General features: G+C 44.8%; 3 protein-coding genes across 4 annotated transcripts; 2 read left to right on the top strand and 1 right to left on the bottom strand.

Moving 5' to 3' along the window:
* Positions 1–844: 844 nt before the first annotated feature.
* On the top strand, positions 845–2713 carry si:ch211-196f5.2 (uncharacterized protein LOC556372 homolog). The gene is made up of 5 exons (XM_068710320.1): positions 845–874; positions 1270–1529; positions 1645–1744; positions 1836–1965; positions 2612–2713. Exons 1-5 carry the CDS (start codon positions 845–847, stop codon positions 2707–2709), a joined length of 618 nt encoding a protein of 205 aa, XP_068566421.1. The 3' UTR covers positions 2710–2713.
* A 157-nt stretch (positions 2714–2870) lies between these two features.
* ipo4 (importin 4) lies at positions 2871–17704 on the bottom strand. Of its 2 annotated transcripts, none has more exons than XM_068709689.1 (30): positions 17627–17704; positions 13242–13328; positions 13038–13117; positions 12905–12946; positions 12573–12702; positions 12308–12487; positions 12104–12169; positions 11898–11999; positions 11677–11760; positions 11165–11320; positions 10974–11027; positions 10747–10856; positions 10464–10572; positions 10201–10330; positions 9852–9965; positions 9649–9762; positions 9301–9424; positions 7709–7820; positions 7479–7615; positions 7293–7370; positions 7027–7084; positions 6627–6732; positions 6253–6446; positions 6080–6127; positions 5759–5884; positions 5268–5494; positions 4946–5078; positions 4716–4820; positions 4015–4084; positions 2871–3761 (listed from the first exon to the last, which is right to left on the bottom strand). In XM_068709689.1, exons 1-30 carry the CDS (start codon positions 17696–17698, stop codon positions 3631–3633), a joined length of 3279 nt encoding a protein of 1092 aa, XP_068565790.1. In that variant the 5' UTR covers positions 17699–17704; the 3' UTR covers positions 2871–3630. The 2 variants fall into 2 exon arrangements, with proteins under 2 accessions (XP_068565790.1, XP_068565792.1); XM_068709691.1 differs by lacking the exon at positions 17627–17704 and adding an exon at positions 13705–14058.
* On the top strand, positions 16926–19450 carry nanog (nanog homeobox). The gene is made up of 4 exons (XM_068709694.1): positions 16926–17483; positions 18051–18433; positions 18521–18658; positions 18872–19450. Exons 1-4 carry the CDS (start codon positions 17075–17077, stop codon positions 19229–19231), a joined length of 1290 nt encoding a protein of 429 aa, XP_068565795.1. The 5' UTR covers positions 16926–17074; the 3' UTR covers positions 19232–19450.
* The last annotated feature ends 85 nt before the right edge of the window (positions 19451–19535 follow it).

Below are 19535 nucleotides of genomic sequence, written 5' to 3'. Positions count from 1 at the left end.
ACATCAGCACTTCCCTGCTTCCAACAGGACCGTATTGTGCCTCGCTGGCAGAAAACTCCCCCGTGTGACCTCATGCCTCAATACTTCCACACTGTTCAAAGTGTTTGCCTGTTAAACACATTGGGGGGGGGGGGGGGGGGGGGGGGCTGTGTGTGTGAGTGCACACGAGGGTAATACCACATTCCACGCGGCACCTCGTTGTGACTGAGCTGAGGTCAGTGCTGCAGTCACAGCAGAAACCCTGCCTTGCATCGACGTGGTGGAATGGTCGTTCTGTTGATGCCACTTGTGATACATTCAGGTGACGGGGGAAATGTCCTTTACACTGCCGTGTAATGTTTTTGTGAATAAAATGCATCATTTGAAATGATTTGCCTGATGACACATCCAGCAGACGTGAAGCAACATCAGCATTGTGGTTCTGGTTGGAACCGATTTAATGAGCAGAGAGTCCAGCGTGTGCGACCAGAAGCTGACGCTCAGACGGCCGTCCTCCCTTTGGCTCTATACATTCCCGAGCCTTTACATCATCTGCATTCCTCCGCTGTGCTGACGTAAGGAGGATATATTGTGGCTGCCCACGGAATGTGACACGCCGAGTCCAGAGTGCTAGTTTAGTGGGAAAAGATTCCTGCTGTACAGGACACTCCACACACACACACACACACACACACTCGGATCAAACGTGTGTGCAAGTTTAGAGCAAGAACACATTTTTTTCCTATTCACCTTGTCTAACAGTATCTGACACTGGTTGTCCACACTGACCCTCTTGGCACATTGTTATGCGTTATGTAACCAAATGTATGCATTACATACAAATATCAATTCTAGTTCATAAAACATGCAGTTCTCTTGTTATTCCTCCAGCCTGGTAGTGCTCCAGCAGGCCACACACCTCCTGTATTTACAGTCAAAACACGGCGACTTGGCCCGAGCCCGGCCGGCCCGATAATCCACAAAGACACCTGGCAGTCCGCCCGTCCATCACCACCCCGACAGCCTAATAAACCTAACATCTGAGCGGCACATAACACACATTCACACCGGCTGCTTATATCAGAGCGCAAGTCTGTGTGCATTACAGACACAAGCTCACACTTTCCAGAGGCCTCCATCATCGGAAGAGGCAGAGCTCTGAATCACCAGCTCCAGAGAGGAGGAGGAGGAGAACCGGCCGGTGCAGAGACCGACCATCAGTCACAGAGATATCAAGCGCAGACGAGGGATACTTCACAATTTTTTGTTTTTGTTTGAGGTTCTGATCAGAGAGTCAAGCTGGCAGCGGACGAGACAAAAGGCCTGTCGGAGGAGGAGGCAGGAGAGCCCAGTGGGGAGCGGGCCGATGGAGGAGGACCGGACGGCCCGGCGAGCAGGGAGTCCCCCGGGCCTCGCGGCACGATGGTGCGCGTCGAGCTGGAGTGGGACATCCCCATGTCGGTGACACTGCCCGTGCAGGTGGAGCCCGACCCGGCCCACCAACCATTTCCCTTCCTGGACACGACGCTGGCCGACTTGGGCATCCAAGAGTGAGTCTGCCCTCAGTGTGAGGGGTCTCGGGAGGCAATTTCCTGTTTAATAACATGTTGTTGTTTTGTGTGTGTGTGTGTGTGTGTGTGTGTGTGTGTGTGTGTGTGTGTCCAGGTCAGAGGTGAAGGAGAGGGTGGTGTGGGTGGACACCAAGAAGACCCAGGTTAAGAACAGAAAAGGGAAGCTAAAGGAGAAAGAGATCACCATCCTCGAGGTGACGACCGTTTTGGTCTTTGTGTAAGCCGAAAAAAAAGGACGCTGGAGGCAAGATGGTGAAATAACAACCGTGTGGTTTCTTCCTGTAGGTGAGGGTGAAAGCCCAGAAGCCCGGAGACAAACAGCTGCAGGAGGTCCTGTACAGCACAGAGGCCCACACTGACCGCTCCTTCTGTCGCACGGGAATGAACATCATACCCTGGAAACACAGATGCACAGGTCTGTCTGGAAGTAGCTTAAATCAATCAACTCAATGTTTAACTCCTTTATTTGTGCATCTTATGTTGCCGTTTCTGTCAACCCTAAGGGTTTCTGGAGTCATTCTCTTTATTGATGTCTGCGTGAGCTCACAGTTCATCTTATGATGGAGGATCTATTTCTGTATGTGCATAAAAGTCCCTCTGCTGTGCCACAGTGACCTCCCAGATAGCAGGTGAACTGTCAGACTGGTGTAGATCACAGCAGTGTGTCAGCGCCTCAGAGACTGAAATGAGATCATTGTAAACATTACAGAGTCCAGATAACGCTTTAGACCTAAATGCTGTCAGGAATTTGTGAAAAATCTGTTTGACTCGTCCCGATCGGTTCCTTTTCTCTGTGCGTAATAGAATGACTTCATACAGAAACGGTTGTTATGTGACATAGTAAGCTAAAGATTATGCTTGATGCCGTATGAAAACAGGCAAACTGCAGATGAAGAGATGCTAATAATAAACAGAGCAGATTGTATCTTCTCAGTTGTGTTGTGTGTGCTCATTCATAAGGCTGTTCTGAGAGCTGTTCTTAACGTGTGGTGTTCACCCCTCTCCTCATTAGCACGTACTGATACGTCTGTGGTTAAAAGCCCTCTCTGTGTGTCCGTCAGGGGACAACGGAATGACTCCGGTGCAGATGACGATGGCCTTGGACATGGAAGACAAGGAGCCTAAATTGATTGACGCGCAGGGACAACGGGAGATCTGAGGAGCAACCATCACCGTCACCCAAAAACAGACAACATTAGATGGTTCATCTAATGTGAACCATCGAGCCAAAGCCACATTCTTTAAATCAATTTCAGATTCCAGGATGCTCGTTTGCATGTATTTAGAGAATTCAAAGCGTCTTCAGTTGCTCTTTCGGCAGTGAGGCGAGGTTGGATGGCTTGACATTAACTGCACGGCGACACTTGCCAGCGTTGTAACATCACGTTCAATTTTGTAGCATTTGAAAAAAAAAAGAAAAAAAGAAAAAAATACAGATATATCACTCGTCCAATGTGTGTTGTAGGATCCTGTTGAGTGGTTCTTAACAGGGCCGACCAGATAGAGACAGACTGGTTAGTGCTGCACGCGATCACGGGCTGAGCAGCTGCAGGCATTAACAGAGTGCATTGTGGGTAAAGTAAGTGCTGTTTTCTTTTCTGCGGCCTATTAGCTCAGTATGTCCAGTTAGTCAGTGACCTCTGGGGGATTTCTCGCTGCTGTGCTTCTGCCAGAGTTCACACAGCTGCAGCGTTGGCCCTTGTTTGCTTGTAGTAAGCAGCCGACACATCTCGGAGTAAAGCAACACCAGGAGAGACCGTGTGACGATCAAAAGTTTAAAGTCCACCGACTTACACTGGGAGATTTCAACCAAAGAGCTACATTTATCAGGGGATTAAATTCATCGCTTCACACTCAGACAGCAAAGCCAGAAGCTTGTCCAAACAGTAGCACTTTACAGGAGTAACAGGGAAACAAAGTGAAATGGTAACAACACAGGCTGGTAAACCGTAACTGTTGAGAACAATAAAAGTTCAACATAGCAATAAATTAAAAGTGAATAGTCAGAGGCATAACTGTCAAATAAAAATGTATTGTTTTCGCTGGCTTTCACAGGAGAGTGGAAGGATGTGTGTGTGGGCTATGAGGCAGAGATGGCCGCACTAAGCGTGGCCTGCTGCTCTCCAGGAAGTGAGGTCACAGACGCCTGGAAGTCTGCAGTGTGGTGCTGGGCAAATTCTTTCAGCAGCACGGCCACAGTGTGCTGGGTTTCTGTGGAGAGATGGAAGAATGAGTTGAGGGATGACAGGAAAGCATTGAAGATGGATGAATAAAACGGCAATATTAGAAGAAAATGTTTGATAAGAATACAGTGCTCAATGAGGGGGAAGGGCATGTCAGCTGTACTGTGTTTTGTTTTTGCTTCTATTTTTTTTTTTTGACACAGTTCCAGCATTCAGTTCAGTTTAAGTTGGAGCCTCTTTCAGTGTGATTTCGGAGAATCTGTTCCCAAAGAAATCTTCACCTTTATCAACATCCTTGTGGCCGAGGACATGAGTGGACGCAGCAACGATGGGCTTCATTAGCTTCACAACCTGAAAGTGAAAAAAGATTAGAAGATATAAGGCAACAATGTTTAATATTAGTATACTAAACACTGGTTCCAAAGTCCATGTAAAAAAAAAAATTCACAAAAGGTCTGATAAGAAATCTCAAGTTTCAGGATCATCATGGAAGCATTTGCTGTTTGTTCAAACTGATTGTTTTTAATCAAATGTTTGCCAAATGTTGTCATCTTAATGTTTTAGAACTGTGTGATCTAGAGAGTTGAAATGTGCTGTATACTTGTATATTGTGATGCAGTCATACTTTATAAAACATGTAACACATTACTGAAAGATTGGTCTGATACGTTCATATGTTGGGGTCATTCCAAACATCAGCACCAATAATGTAGATTTAACACTTTGTTTGTTTTACTAAGAAAATCTCAACATCATGACATATAAAGTTGAAGCCTTGAGTTAAATGTACCCGTGGTGCTTGCACACCAGCATAATGTCATCACAAATAAGCCTGATTATCCCATTCAAAAATGGCCGATACTGTTGTCAGAGAGGCAGGAATCACATTTTCCTGGACCACATATGGACAGTGGAGACAGATGCATATATCTTCCACACAGGGATGGCGATACATGGTGTAGATTGTGTGTGTGTGTAGTACCAGAGCAGGACTGTGTGTGTAGAGCATAGCCAGGCAGCTGAACACCGTCTTGTTCTCCTCCATGTCCTCTTTGAGGGGGAGACGAGCCACCAGAGCAGGCACCACCTGTTAGAGAGCGCACCACGTCAGATGGCATTGGACTTTGTAATGAATTTAGTGTCGTCGTTAAAGGCTACTTGTGTCGGCTAAAAGTACTCTCTCGTCAAGAGAGGTTCGAGCTGTGAATGTACCTGCTCAAGAGGGACCGCCTCCACGTTGCTCATGATCATCCTGCAGAGGGCAGCGCACAGGTTGTCAATCACCCTGAGGTCCGACTCTCTGGTCAGCATACTGGAAAACACGGACAGCATCATCGGATAGTCTCTGGATCACGCTTCACTAAGGAACAGCTGCGTGGGATTTTTGTTTTTTTATATGCAAGTATCAACATCACACACACACACACACACACACACACACACACACACACACACACACACACACACACACACACACACACACACACACACACACACACACACACACACACACACACACACACAAGAAGGATACGATGTACAGATGGGTCCAGCTGCCTGGGCCAGACATCCCAGTCCGAACACGCTGTTGTTGCGAACCTCAGGATCACTGTCCCTCACTCCAGCTACCAGCACGGGAAGCAGACGATTGGACAGTCTGCCTGCCACTCCTCGGCCCCCGGACACGCCCACAAGCGCCTGCAGGATTTCCCCGATCGTACCCACGGAGAAGGACCGGTCGGCCAACGTGCACGAGGATTTCTTTAGAGGGAGAAAGAAAATGATTTAGTGCGATGCATCAAAAAGGCAATCCAGCATGGCTAAACGTTGAAGGATCAAAAGATACCATATAAACCAATATAACAATTGATTTAGAAAGGACTAATGGCCTTGTTGTAGTCAATAAGAAGGAGCATTACAGATGTAAAGAGTCAGGAGTCACAGTGTTACTAAAAGACAGGACTGGGATCATTTTGGGCTGAGAAAATTGAATAATAAAGTACTTGTCAGTAGGTCCAAACTCACCGCTTTGCTCATGAGGAGAGGCAGCAGGTCGTTGAGGAAAGGGGCGAAGGTGTCCGCGGGCACAGAAGAGGCCACGAGGGGAATTCCTTCCCCGGCAAACTCCTGGAGCATGGCGTCATACTCCGCCTGAGCAGAAATCAACAAACAGCACACTGAGCAAATGGACAGTGATGTGGGCAGGAATGGGTTAAAAAAAATAAAAAATCTACTCATGCATTCATATTCATCAGTATATACAAAGAATTTGGATTTACGAATATGCGCTAATGTGGCAACACTCAACAGTAGGCCACTAATCTGTGTAGATGGACTTAGGCCAACCTGTTGGTCTTCATCATCAGCTTCATCACCACCGCCCTGACAAACAGTCTGAACAGAGAGGAAAACAATGATGGAGGGTTACTAGCACAACACGTCGGACATATCATTAATGTGAGATGGTTTGCACCAAATAAAGCCCTCCCCCCTTCCTCTTCAGTCTCCCTGCTTCTCACCTTCTTCTTAAGCACATCAAGGATGACGCAGCTGATCTCCTTAAGGCGTGAAGGGGTTTTGAAAGCCTCCTCCTTGCAGGACTTCATGACGTTGTTCATGGTTTCCAGGATGGCCATCACAACCTGCCGCTCTTGCTCTGTTCGCACCGTTTCCACAAAGCAAGGAAGCACCACATCCAGCAGCTTCAGTAGGGCTGGGGGGGGGGGGAAGGGGGGCACAAGATGTACAATCAGCTGAAGGCAACTGCATTGATATATATTTAAAAAAAAAATAAGTTAGGTGGCCTCTACTGTTTGCACTGGTGTATAATCTCACAGTATATTGGATGCTGAGGGAACTATTGTATTTTCTCCCCGGAGGAGAGAGGCTGTACCTTGGTGGTTGGCCTCAGTGGGATTCTCCTTCCACACTTGATGCTGAGCTCGACAAAACTGGCCCATGGCTCCAAATGCTGCCCTGCGGACGTCCTCGTGGGGAAACTATGGATGGAAGGAGGTAACGCACACACAGAATGAGAGATTTATGGGCTGAGAAGAGAGAACAAGCACCTGCCATTCAGACGTGTTGTTCAACAAGACAACAATTCCATACTAGGACCGGTGGAACCAAGCTAAAGCTGATCCTCACAGATACAGGTTCAATACAGTCATTATCAATCTACCTACAGGCACTTCCATTCATAAACAGAAACTAACCCGCGGAGACACAATGTATGCTCTGCACAAACACAGACACAAAGTGCCCTTCACAGCACATTAGCCAGAGATACTTACATCTCTCATCTCGTAAACCTGCTGGAAGCTGGACTCCAGGAAGGGCTGGAAGGCAGCGCTGTCAGGGGAAACAACAGCAACACAAAATAAAATACACACCTACGCACACATGCAATGTCTGACGAACATACCTTATGACACATAAAATTAGATGGGAAAGGAAATTCAAAACTATTCACCTACACTACCACCTCAATAACTGTGAATAGTCCGACTAAGAGGAATTAAAGAAGGGTCATATACATGCTAAGACTAGATTATGTTACCCGGTGCTGAAGGCAATCTCTCCCAATGCATCGCAGGCGTCCTCCTTCTCGTCGATGTAGGCGTTTTCCACACTGAACCTTAAGATGGACAGACGTGGTTATGAGACGAGGCGAGAGCAGTCTTTTGCTCAGGTGTAGTAAATACACATGCATGTGTATCTGTGTGTATGTGTGTGACCCCCTTACCCTGCAAAATCATGGATATCTGTGTCAGGCTCGTCTTCCAGGAAATCATCTGCATCTTTTACTTCCACGTCGTCGTCGTCGTCGTCATCATCATCATCATCCAGCAGGACGAAGGTCTTGTCCTCCTCAACGTGTGCCTGAAGAGAGGACGGAGGAGGATGAAACGCTGTATAACTGTGTATATTCTGAATCGCCTGTAGCTTTCAGAGGGTTGTTTGTCAGCTTCATACCGTGATGCCCTCGTTGGACTTGAGAGCGAGCAGCATGACTGTTGTAATGGCAGTGAGGTGAGGAGTCAGGCAGTCGGGGCTGACTGTGGACACAGAAGAGTACAGACTGTACCTGACGGTGTGGAGACACAAAGAGAGGTGACGTTAGGGTTACAGGATTCATGCACGATTGCGTATTCAAGTCTGTACAGAAATATACTTTTATACATTCTTTTTTTTTTTCTCTTCGGTTTATGTTTTAAAACAGTGTGTCAGTGTTTCTGGGGACTTCACAATTTGCAATAGGCCTTATCTATGAATTGTAACAAGAGACAATTTGATTTTATGTATGTCATTTCATATATGTAACATTAATCTTTGCTGAAATAAAAAGGGGGATGCAGATCCTGACAGGTAAAATATTAATATTGCCACATAATGCATCCCACCCTCTAAGTTGCTTTACAGACACTTTAGAATCAAACAACGTTAGCAGCTGAAATTCTCAGCTGTTTTGTGTTGACAGTGTATTGAATATACAAATTTAATGAGCATTTTTACTGCCATTTCCGCATCATCTTATATAATATTGAATAGCTAAACCAGCCATTTCGAAGAGATACACATTTGATAAATTACAGCGTGTGTTACATACGTTAAACACTTTATGGATGAGACCAAACAAATGGATTTAGGAAGGGTTAACAGTCTCTTGTTTTTTTCCAACCATCAGGAAAAACTAACAAAAAGAACGTACAAACAGAACGTACAAAAAGAACGTACTGACAGAACATACAAACAGAACGTACAAAAAGAACGTACAGACAGAACGTACAAAAAGAACGTACAAACAGAACGTACAAACAGAACGTACAAACAGAACGTACAAACAGAACATACAAAAAGAACGTACTGACAGAACATACAAACAGAACGTACAAAAAGAACGTACTGACAGAACATACAAAAAGAACGTACTGACAGAACATACAAACAGAACGTACAGACAGAACGTACAAAAAGAACGTACAGACAGAACGTACAAAAAGAACGTACAAACAGAACGTACAAACAGAACGTACAAACAGAACGTACAAACAGAACGTACAAACAGAACGTACAGACAGAACATACAAAAAGAACGTACTGACAGAACATACAAACAGAACGTACAAAAAGAACGTACTGACAGAACATACAAACAGAACGTACAAAAAGAACGTACAAACAGAATGTACAAACAGAACGTACAAACAGAACGTACAAAAAGAACGTACAGACAGAACGTACAAACAGAACGTACAAACAGAACGTACAAACAGAACGTACAAACAGAACGTACAGACAGAACGTATAAAAAGAACGTACAAAAAGAACGTACTGACAGAACATACAAACAGAACGTACAAAAAGAACGTACGCTAGCCTTTCATATTAGATTCAGAGTTATAAGTAGGCTCCAATTATCAGAACACTACAAGATTCAGGCTCCCTCGTGTGGCTCACAGGTGTACTGCAGTTATAAGTGTTAGATAAAAGACTATGGAAGCACTTTGGGAATGACTACTTGAAACTAACAGGAAAAAATAAATAAAAACGTATTAGTTACATACGTGCAGCGTCTCAGGTCCGGGTCGTCGATGGTGTCGGTGAGGTTGAGGCCCAGCTGAACACACTCTGCAGCGAGAGGACTGAAGACATCTTTGCCGATGGTGCGGGCGAGCACAGAGAGAGTATCTAACAGCAACAGCACAAGAGGATCAACAGTCAGTCATTCATGCCGTTGAGTTCTGCGGTGAGTGAGATGCACATTTTGTTGCCATAACAGAGTAAAACAAACACTACATTATCACAAGATGTCTGAATAACAAGATGCCACCAGGGATACGTCGGGAAATGTTTTTATGTTCTAAATATACCAAAGTCACAACTTCATTTTCAAACCCCTGTGGTTCACCTACCCAAGGACTGAGTCTGCAGAGACCTCATTTCCTCTGTGGTGGTGGTCAGGAAGCCCTTCAGGCTTTCAATAACTGGAGGGAAGTAGGGAACCAACAGCTCCTTGGCAGCATTGGCTGAGAAGACAGTGATTCACGAAGAGGCTCGGGTCACTTCACTTAGAGCCAAGCAGCAACAATCTGATGGATCTTTGACGGATTCTTACCTATGGCCCCTATGGCAGACACGGCCAGCTCTTTTATCTTTAGGTTTTCAGCGTTGTTAAGAGCGGACAACATGGTGTCCATCAGGGTCGGCAGGTAGGGCTCAATATCTGCTCCTGTCGAGCCAAAAAGAGGAGACAAAGCATGAAGAAACTGTTTTTAATCATGTAAAATGTTTGATGGAACTTTTTAATATCAAATCAACTGAATAACTCATATTAAAACACAAGTTTGGATAATTTGATGTAGTTTATTAATTATGTCAGGAGAGTTAAAGTCTGTGGAAGTTTCATATTTCCTCTTGCAGGGGCCACGGTGTGTCAGTCATTGCATAAACCTTTTTTAGCTCACCGAGATTCTCCATGAAGTTCTCGAGGGCATAAAAGGCCTTCGTGACGTGGCCGACTTTGGCCTGGTTCAAGGACGACAGGTAGCCCAGCAGCAACGGCATCAACTCTGCACAGTACTTGCTCACTTCAGGCTGGAAACATGAAGGTGGAAAACACATGAACAAAAGAAAATAAAAAGACTATATCTTGACCATAATAATACAAATTATTGTAATTCTGAAAAAAAATGCATGTACCATTGAACATGTTGCTGTGTTTACTGACCTGTAAATGTTCAGAGAACTGTCCCAGGGCAAACAGACTGGCACTGCGCACCACCCGGTTACTGTCAGAGAGACACTGGCACACCGTCTGCAGTACTGACGACAGCATCCTAACACAGACACAGACACGAGTGTGAATGTACTCAAATCTTGGGTATAATTATTAGTCAGCCAACAGACCACTCCTCACAAAGAATATGGATGTGCTGTCATGAAAAAATACATTTGTTTTGAAAGAGAAAACGAAATATATGGGGAACTTTTCAGATGACAGCTGGACATACTTGGTGCGTATGTGGTCAGCACATCCTTCAGCTAGCACAGCCAGACACATGAGACCCCCTTTCCTCTCGTAGGGGTTCTCACTGGTGAGGGAGGCCTGGGTGAGGGGCATCTTAAACACGAGACATAATACATCGTCAAGAAGCAGTAACCGGAGTCAGGTTATTTAAATGTACAATGCAGTATTAACAAATCTGTTATTGTTTACATGGACACCCAGAGGACTTACCAGTTGTTTAAACAGGATTTCTGGTGGCATATGGAGTGCCATAGTGTCAATAATCTGGAAGGACAACAAAATATAATTCGTCAAGATTCATCTTCCTCGCAACTCCACAGTAAATCTATCAAAGCTGTTGCCGAGTACATTTTCTTACACAACAGAAGGACACATTGCATATCAACACAAGTGTTCCCAACCTGAGCAGCACAGTGTTTGGGATTGTCGTTGTCTGTGCCTTCTCCACTGTCGTCCTCCTCGTCCTCTGGGTCCTGCTCACCAGGAGGCGGAGCTGCGTTCAGCACAGGGAAAATGGACTGCAGGATGGGGTTCAGCAGCTTCTGCTTCAGCACCGTCTACCGAGCAGTGAACATTATGAGGATTTATGTTTATGCATTCAATGTAATGACACTGAGCAGAACTCTTGTTTGTGGTCAAGCTAGCTGAGACTGCATGTAATTAGCCAGAAACTAATAATTGTGTATCTGTGCAAAGAAAACTTAACCTTTGGTAAATGTTGATAAAAAATGAAAACATGACTGACGTAGGGACATCTGTCCACCATCTCCTCTGAAGAATAATAAATCCAGAAGGATTGTGGTGCACCGTGACTACAGATACTTGTTGTCCTGTTGTTTATCTGTTTGTTACTCATTGCAAACTGACGGACAGTTCCAGGTATTTCTGTATATTAGCTGATGGGCGACTTTACCTTGCTCTTCAGCTTGATGAGGAAGGCAATACAAGAGAGGGCTTTCACCCGCAGGGAGTCACTCAGTGTGGCGTCACTGCCCACCTGACACAAACATAGATATCGAATATATGTCATTAGAATTCTCAGATGACAAACATTATTTGTTAGTTCTGAAAATTGAAAAGGCATTTCATAACACAGTAGGGAGGAAAGACAGAATTCAGATATTAGGTTCCCACCTCCAAGCAGAAGCGGACAATGTCGGCAACATGAGAGACGATGATGGACACCTCGCTCTCCATGAGCTCATTCAACACCTCCATGGCCTCGCTTGCTTGGCCCTGTGCAGACACAGACAAACCCCAATAATAATAAAGTCAGATTTATCCATACCCTTAAATACACTTAACTACTTGTTGAATGTCTTCAACATATTACAACTTACCTGATCTGCCTTGATGAGGTGTTGCAGAGCGACAATCAGACTTGGGATGATAGAACGCATCTGGTTCTGTAGGGCAGCAAAATGTCACTCAGTCATTAAAAAGTGTACAAATATACATCCCATCTGTAATGCCTTAAATTGTCTATATACCATTAGAAAAGTGTTCTGCCAAATGTCAAAGTTAAAACGTTAACAATGCCTCACCATCTCTTTTGTGCCGGTGTATGCAGTGATGGCCGTGAGGGTGAGGATGCAGTAGTACAAGGCCGTAGGGTTGTTGTGGTCCTGCAGCACAGTACTAAACAGCTGGAGCAGCTGGCAGTAGTGAGGCTTGAAAGGCTCAGGATTGGACTCCATCACCTTATTCAGCAGCAGGAGGCCAACCTGTTAGGAGAGAAGAGCATTGATTGTCAGAGGCCGTTATTGACAAAGATCTATTCTAACAACTGTAAACAAACGAGTCCTGTACCTGTCTGTCATGAGGGTTGCTGCTCTTGGTGGATTCATTGAGGAGCTGCAGCAGGGCAGGCCAGCGGTCTGGTGTCTCATGTTTAACCATCACTGCGCACAGCTGGGAGAGTGAGTGCTGCACTGTGTGCCTGCAAAATACAGATAAGACAGACATATGCATAGAGTTCAGGCTCATTCATTCATACATTACATTTCACATTGTACGGCTACATATGGCCAAACGCACTAGACGTAACATTGTATGTGTGTCAAAGCGTCATTTACAAGACATGAAATCTCTGTCATTTAAGACACAGCGTGTTATTGTTGTATTAACTGATTACTGCTTACTCCGTTTCCTGCATGAAGACCTGCAACACCACGGCCTTTAGGCTGCATGAATGAAGACAAACATCCCAATTACAAATTCATTTCCACCATAACAATTGTTAGGATAGTGTGAAAAGTTTGAATGAAAAGAAACCTCTCTCTATCTTCAGGGTTGATCTTCTTCCAGTGTTTCTTCACTCTCAACCTCAGCATCACTGCAGCTGACTGACGAATCTAAATGGTCAAATCAAGTAGTTTGTATGGATGAAAGCACATCATCATTCTGGAAATTATACTTATCCCATAGGATAAAACAACCATTCTCTCACTGCTCTCTCGTCGCACATGAACACAATACCTGAGGGTTTTGGGAGCCGCTCATGACAGCACACAGGGCCGGTATAATGGCCGGGTCTTTGAAAGCCTGTTTCAGCTGGGCGGTGGCCTAAAAGGGGACAAAAGAGGTCTCACTAAGACTGGCTGTGCCACGAATAGCTGTCACATTAATGTAGAATTGACAGGGCACCAACACATACTACAGCATGCAGCCAAATGACTCACAAGCCGAGTCTTTGTTTCCCTTTATTAAATTAAGTTTAAGTTAACTGACAGACTTAAGTTAGAAGACAGTGCTTCTGAATGCCACGAACAACCGTTTGACAGTTAACGTTAGCTAGCCTCACGGTACCGGGACGTTTAGCTACTTGAATGGGTTAGCTAGCATAATTCGATAACCGTTAGCTTTTAGACTTGTCTGTCTCACAAACTAGCATTAACTTGGTAATGAATGCTAACTGGAACGAAGTTATCTGAGGCGTTACCTGCTGAATGACAGCATTGTCAGGCTGAGTCAGCTGTGAAAGGATTTTCTCAAGTTCCTCTGCCATCTCGACAGCTCAGAGCTTCCACCTTCAGTTAACCGTTAAGTTAATATTTCTAATACACCGGGAAAGTTGTCCTTTCGCGGTGCGGTTACCAACGGTGCCCCAAGTATGCCACGGCTGTCAAATGTGTAAACAGAGCCCTCTGTGGGCCGGTCTAATCAAAAGCTACCGCGTTTGCCGTGAAAATTCCCTTTAAAAAACAACAGTATGAAGTTATCAAGCCGGATGGCGAGTGTGACAGATTGGTGCCCCCTGCTCTGTCTGGTCCGTTAAGGGGATTCAACTGCCAGCACGCGGGGCAGAACCGGCCAGGAGTTCCATGTGAGTTGAGTTAAAGGGACCGGCAGCGATCCGTGTGCATTAAGTCTGCTAGAAACAAACAGCGCTCCCTGCTGGAGAGGAGGGCACGGTGCAACTTTCGTATTTCGCATTTAGAATATGTATGGAACGTGTGCAACGTGAGACACTTGTATACTACCTTAGTAATTCAATGTTATGCTGCTTTATATATATATATATTCCTGCTAAAAGTCCTACCTTCACGAAGGTTATAATGTTCAGTTTGGTCATTTTGGAGGATGTAGGCCAAGCTAGTAGGCTAGTTTGTGATGCTATAATTGAGGTAATTTATATACAAACTTTCTACATAGTATGTTTACCAGAAAGCATGGAACAGTTTATTTTTTGATATGTAAAATCTCCCACAGGGATTCTGATTTAAAAAAACTATCTGCTATGTGTTTATGTACAAAATCAGCTGATATATTGTAAGCTCAATACTGGCCCCTATATACTCCAAAATGAGTAGTAAGACTATAATGATTAAATTATACATATATTTATACGATGTGATTATGAAACTCTACGCTTTACAAAGTAGTTTTGTTTTTTTGACCAGCTACACCATTAAGGGATATTTAGGAACATTTAGCTTATAATACTTTTACTTCGGTCAATTTTTTAATGCAGGGTTTTCAGTTGTAATCAAGTATTTTTCTTTTGTGGTATTACTAATTTACTTAGGTAAAGGACCTGAATAGTACTTCTTCCACCACTGAAATATAAACACATACAATTACTGATTAAACTACTGAGAAGGATTGCATGAAAAGTGCCTTGTGGTCGCAGTGAGGAGAAGGTGGTCCCATTAGAGATCATTTGCACACTTTTCAGAAAACAAAAGAGATACTTGTGGTCTCACACTTCACTGAAAACACACGGTCAGTGACTAATCTGTACTACACAAGAAAGTAAACATGTAAGTTAAGGACAGAGAGAGGTCAAATTCAGCTTTAGTTTGGTAGATATCACGCCTACAGGGTAATCCGTATTTACTGTTACAGTTTAATTACAGGAGGGAAAGAAAATCTTCCAAGGATTATGTGGTGGCAAAACAAAAGATTTGCAGTCAAACCATAACTGAGTAAAATGATTGTGTTCCAATGCATGCCTACTCTCACAGCAGCGCCTCACAAATACACTTGCAAAACAGAGTCCAGTACCACAGTCCAGTAGCAAAGGCAAATCGGTTCCACATACCAATGCTAATGCCCTGCACACCAGTTCACCCCCCCCCCCCGATACACACCTATCCCATCCTGTATGTCTTGGCTCAGACAAACACACCCTGTCCAGGCAGAGATCAGTAGAAATGCAAATGTTTAATTAGGCTCACTGTTCTCACTTCATGTCGTCACTAACTGAATCATTACCACGTCAATGCAGCCAGGGAGGGGGAACACAAACAACCACCTGGAAGGTAACTGCCGGCTAACCTACATCATCTTTGTGAAAAGGATTGCTAATGGGGGTTAAAGCAGTTCGCGTCAACATGTCCAACCCACTGTACAGATTAGAGGGGGGTGGGGGGTGGAGGGGGGGATTTGAAGCTAAAGTCTCTGTCTTTGAACACTCTTTTAAATCATGAGACTACATGTGTTACACCTCACATGCAGCACTTTTAAACTACATATTCTGTTGAATACATTTTATTGAGTGGCTCCACTGCCTTAGATTTCCTTTTGAATTTCTCAATCATTAACAATCACTCTGACTAAGTATTAGCGGTTTATAAACTATTCATGCTTGAGACCAAGATTCTATATTTAGTCTATTGATCTGGGACAAATGCTTGTGAAAACATTATTAATTATGCCATTTGGGAAGTCGGATCGTGTCCATGGTTTAAAAAGCACTAAATCTTATGCTTACAAGGCTGCTTGGAAAGGTTATTTACTGCTGTATTTGGATAGAGGTTGTTTTTTTTGTCACTACGTTATGTCTTGTTAACCTGCAGATATCTTGCTGCACAATGTTTTCATCCAGACAGGGAAGCTTGTTTTGTAAACCAATAAAAATGCGAAATATCACATTTTTCTGAACTGCAAAGTAAGTTGCAACACGGCCTTTTTCTCATTGTGGATGTAAAAGATAGCTGAAGGTGTGCTCCTTAAACAAAACACCACCAGTAGTGACCATCTGAGGTTCAAAAGTATTGGTCAGAGACACATCTCTGCAAACACTAGATTCGGACCACACAATCAAGAGGATTCAGTCACAAGGCGCAACACAAATCATAAATAAGTATTTAGGAGTATACATAATGTAAGCACATATCAGCTGAAACAATGAAAAAAGATGTTGACACACAATCACTCTTTAACACCGGGCCTCAAGATTAGTCCGATTAATTACCATGCAAGCTTATATTGTGCTGAAGTACTGTATATATTCATTTTACCAGACAAAGTTACATTTAAAGTTATGACCACGAATCATTTCTCACACAAAGTCAGTCTAATCCACAAAAACTCATGTGTAGCACTGTGTGATATTTACACTGACTGAACTGTGGTGTTGGGACACCACTCACCAAATATAAAATCATTCTAGATATTCAGTGTATCTATATTCTTTACAATAAAAAAACTTTGAATGTGAGTAGAGATTGGTGACAAAAGGTGTAAAAGGAGTGGGCTACTTCGGGAAAGCGTTGCATTAACCCAGGAGGCCAATACAATGCCGTTACTGTAAGGTGAATTAAAGAGATTGGCTCACATAATCAAAACACCCCCCTCCGTCCCTGCCCACACCCACTAGCGTCATTATAAACAGCCTCTGAGGAGGGACGCGCAATTTTTGAAGTGAGTCTGCACGCTTCTTGAAACTGGGCGGCTCCGAGCTTACAGCTGTCCGGCTCTCAATTTTAATCTATTTTGGCTCTAACACTTGAGCTTTTTTTAGTCTTTTTTTTTGTGGAGGTTTTTTTAAAAACGTTTTTATCGCGACGCACTAAACGTACAGAGAAATGGCAGACTGGAAGGCACAGATCAGTTACAACTACAACCCCTCCTACCACGCCTACGCGTACGGCCTCGTGTATCAACCCGCACCGGAGCAAAGCCACGGGAACCTGACCAGCTGGGGAGAAGCTGGAGTGACTGATTTGAGCAACTACAACGCCGGAGTGACACAGGCCTACTACGCCACCACCCAGAGGACCAGGGAAGAGTCGCCACCCCGCAGTCCGGAGCAGCACGCCGTGAGCGGCCACGGTCACTACCAGGGCTCCGGGGTGGTCTACCTCGGTGACACCCAGCAGGCGGGCCGTCTGCTGCTGGCCGGACCTCACCGGGCCGAGTCCGATGGACGGACGCAGGAGGCCAGGCGGGCCGGAAGCGATTCGACCAGTGACTCGGAGCCACACACCTCACCAAGTATGTATTTCTAGCTAACGTTTTGAGCTAAGCTAGCATTTTCCAAAGACGCTAATGTTGGCAGAGGAAGTCAGCGGACCTCCCTGACGTTATTTGAACAATATAGACCATAACGTTTTGTTAAGCAGTGAGTCGGTGCTTACATTGCGCCACTGGACGCCAAAGGCGACGATTTTCTCAGCCAGAGTTGACCATGACGTCCAATTCAGTTCCATCTTGATTTGAAAAATGTCCCGCCACTGAGTATGTTCGTGCCCGTGGAAAAGCAAATAGCGACATCTCGCGATAGAATCTGAGAATTAAAAAAAAAACGCAACATATATGCTTATGGGTCAGTTTACATTGATCGGGTCATTACGATAAAAAAAGGTTTTACTGTTGAACAAAATGTTCTTATACATTTGAAAAAAACTATTGTAACTTTCTCTTTCTTTACAATATATCTATTGTCTTTGCAACATGTATGCCAACAAAGCATGTTGAATTGAACTAAATCCGATGCTCTGATCCATATTGACCCTGTAGCTCACCCTGGCCACCATTTGCTCCCCCCCCAAAATCTCTTAGATTCATGGAGTTCTGGCAGCAGCAGAGAAGGAAGTCTTCCCCAGACAGACCCCGCCACCTGGGCGAAGAAGGAGCTCAACGACGAGGCAAGCGGCAGGAGCCCTGATCCTGGCGAGGAGGTCTCCGGCTCTCAAGTGGAGGAACTGGGGACCTTTGTCGTCGGTGGGAACGAGGGCACCAACAACCCTACCTCTCTAGACGTACCACCAACGGCCCCAAAGAAGCCATGCACTGCTGCTGTAAACACCCCGAAGGGAAAGGTGCGGGCAGCCTTCTCAGAGAGTCAGATGAATGCTCTTGTCCAGCGCTTCAGCGTTCAGAGGTACCTCACCCCGGCTGAAATGAAGAACCTGGCAGAACTGACGGGACTGACCTACAAACAGGTGAGGGATTTGAGAAGTTTATTTGATCACGACCACCGCAACGTGTATGTGCACTTTCTTATCAGATCTCCTGCTTCTTATTCGTAGGTCAAGACTTGGTTTCAGAACCGAAGGATGAAGCTAAGGAGGCACCAGAAAGACACCAGCTGGGTGTCTGAGCGCTACAACAAAGGCAGCCCGCTACGTGGAACCATGTACCCCAACGTTCCCTCACATATGCCACCTGTAAGTAGCTCATCGTTTGCTCAAATGGCAGATAAAATCCGATCATTGTCCTGCTCAGGTTTCCTGTTAACTGATAACAAAGAAACGGTAGCTTGGACATAGAACAAGTCGTCCATAATGGAGGCCTAATCATAGTCAGATTAAGGCCTTAAAGGCGAGACGAAACACAACAAAACTGAATTTAATACTAATTTGATCTACCACTTCTTTCAGTATCAGGGAGAAGTTCGGCCCCAGCTCAAGGAGCATTACAACCAGCACATGATGGAGGCGGCCTTCAAGAAGACGACTCCCCAGAACATGGCCTTCTATCTGGCCGCCATGGGCTCTGCTGCTGGATCTGCTGGCTACCCCTCCTGGTCCCCCGGCTCAGCCCAGGCAGCGATGCCCTCCAGGCAACAGATGGCTGGCTGGTCCGTGCCCCCTGGTGGCAGCCACTATGAATACAACCCCAACGTATTCCACTCGGCAAGCGGCGCATCTGCAAATAACGCCGGACAGGACACGAGCTTAGACGGCAAAGACGGCCACGGGTCCATGAACACGTCCATGGTGAACAATGGCAGCCAGTAGTCGGTGTGGAGCTGCTCAGCTTATAAGCTTTTCTGTAAAAGTTATCCAGCAGTCGTGTTTGTTAGTGAAGTTTCCTGACTGATGTTTGTAATTGAGGTCATTTTTGCATGGCTGGGTGTACATAGGCCTTGTTCATACTCCTGTTCAAAAGTAGTTTCCCTTTTTGACTTTATACCTTTTATTTTTTATATGCAACTATTTAATGTATGTTTGTGTGTGTGTTCTTTGCGCTTTGTGATACAACATGGGTCCAGGTTGGATGCATTCATTGGATCGCGTTGTTTTTTTGGAACCCTTTTAAGGC

The sequence above is a fragment of the Cebidichthys violaceus genome, unplaced genomic scaffold (assembly GCF_023349555.1).
Source record: "Cebidichthys violaceus isolate CVI_PGR_0920_01 unplaced genomic scaffold, fCebVio1.0.p SCAF_15, whole genome shotgun sequence".
NCBI lineage: Eukaryota > Metazoa > Chordata > Actinopteri > Perciformes > Stichaeidae > Cebidichthys > Cebidichthys violaceus.
Note: the sequence above shows the minus strand (reverse complement) of the source record. Positions and strands in the feature narration are given on the sequence as shown.

Coding starts and splice junctions, on each gene's coding strand:
- si:ch211-196f5.2 (XM_068710320.1), top strand. CDS start 845: ATGCAGTTCTCTTGTTATTCCTCCAGCCTG. Junction 875..1,269: donor CTTGTTATTCCTCCAGCCTG/GTAGTGCTCCAG, acceptor GGTTCTGATCAG/AGAGTCAAGCTGGCAGCGGA. Junction 1,530..1,644: donor GCCGACTTGGGCATCCAAGA/GTGAGTCTGCCC, acceptor GTGTGTGTCCAG/GTCAGAGGTGAAGGAGAGGG.
- nanog (XM_068709694.1), top strand. CDS start 17,075: ATGGCAGACTGGAAGGCACAGATCAGTTACAACTACAACCCCTCCTAC. Junction 18,434..18,520: donor CGGGACTGACCTACAAACAG/GTGAGGGATTTG, acceptor TCTTATTCGTAG/GTCAAGACTTGGTTTCAGAA. Junction 18,659..18,871: donor TTCCCTCACATATGCCACCT/GTAAGTAGCTCA, acceptor CACTTCTTTCAG/TATCAGGGAGAAGTTCGGCC.
- ipo4 (XM_068709689.1), bottom strand. CDS start 17,698: ATGGAACTGAATTGGACGTCATGGTCAACTCTGGCTGAGAAAATCGTC. Junction 12,170..12,307: donor ACACCGGCACAAAAGAGATG/GTGAGGCATTGT, acceptor GCTGCCCTACAG/AACCAGATGCGTTCTATCAT. Junction 3,762..4,014: donor CCACAAGGATGTTGATAAAG/GTGAAGATTTCT, acceptor ATCTCTCCACAG/AAACCCAGCACACTGTGGCC.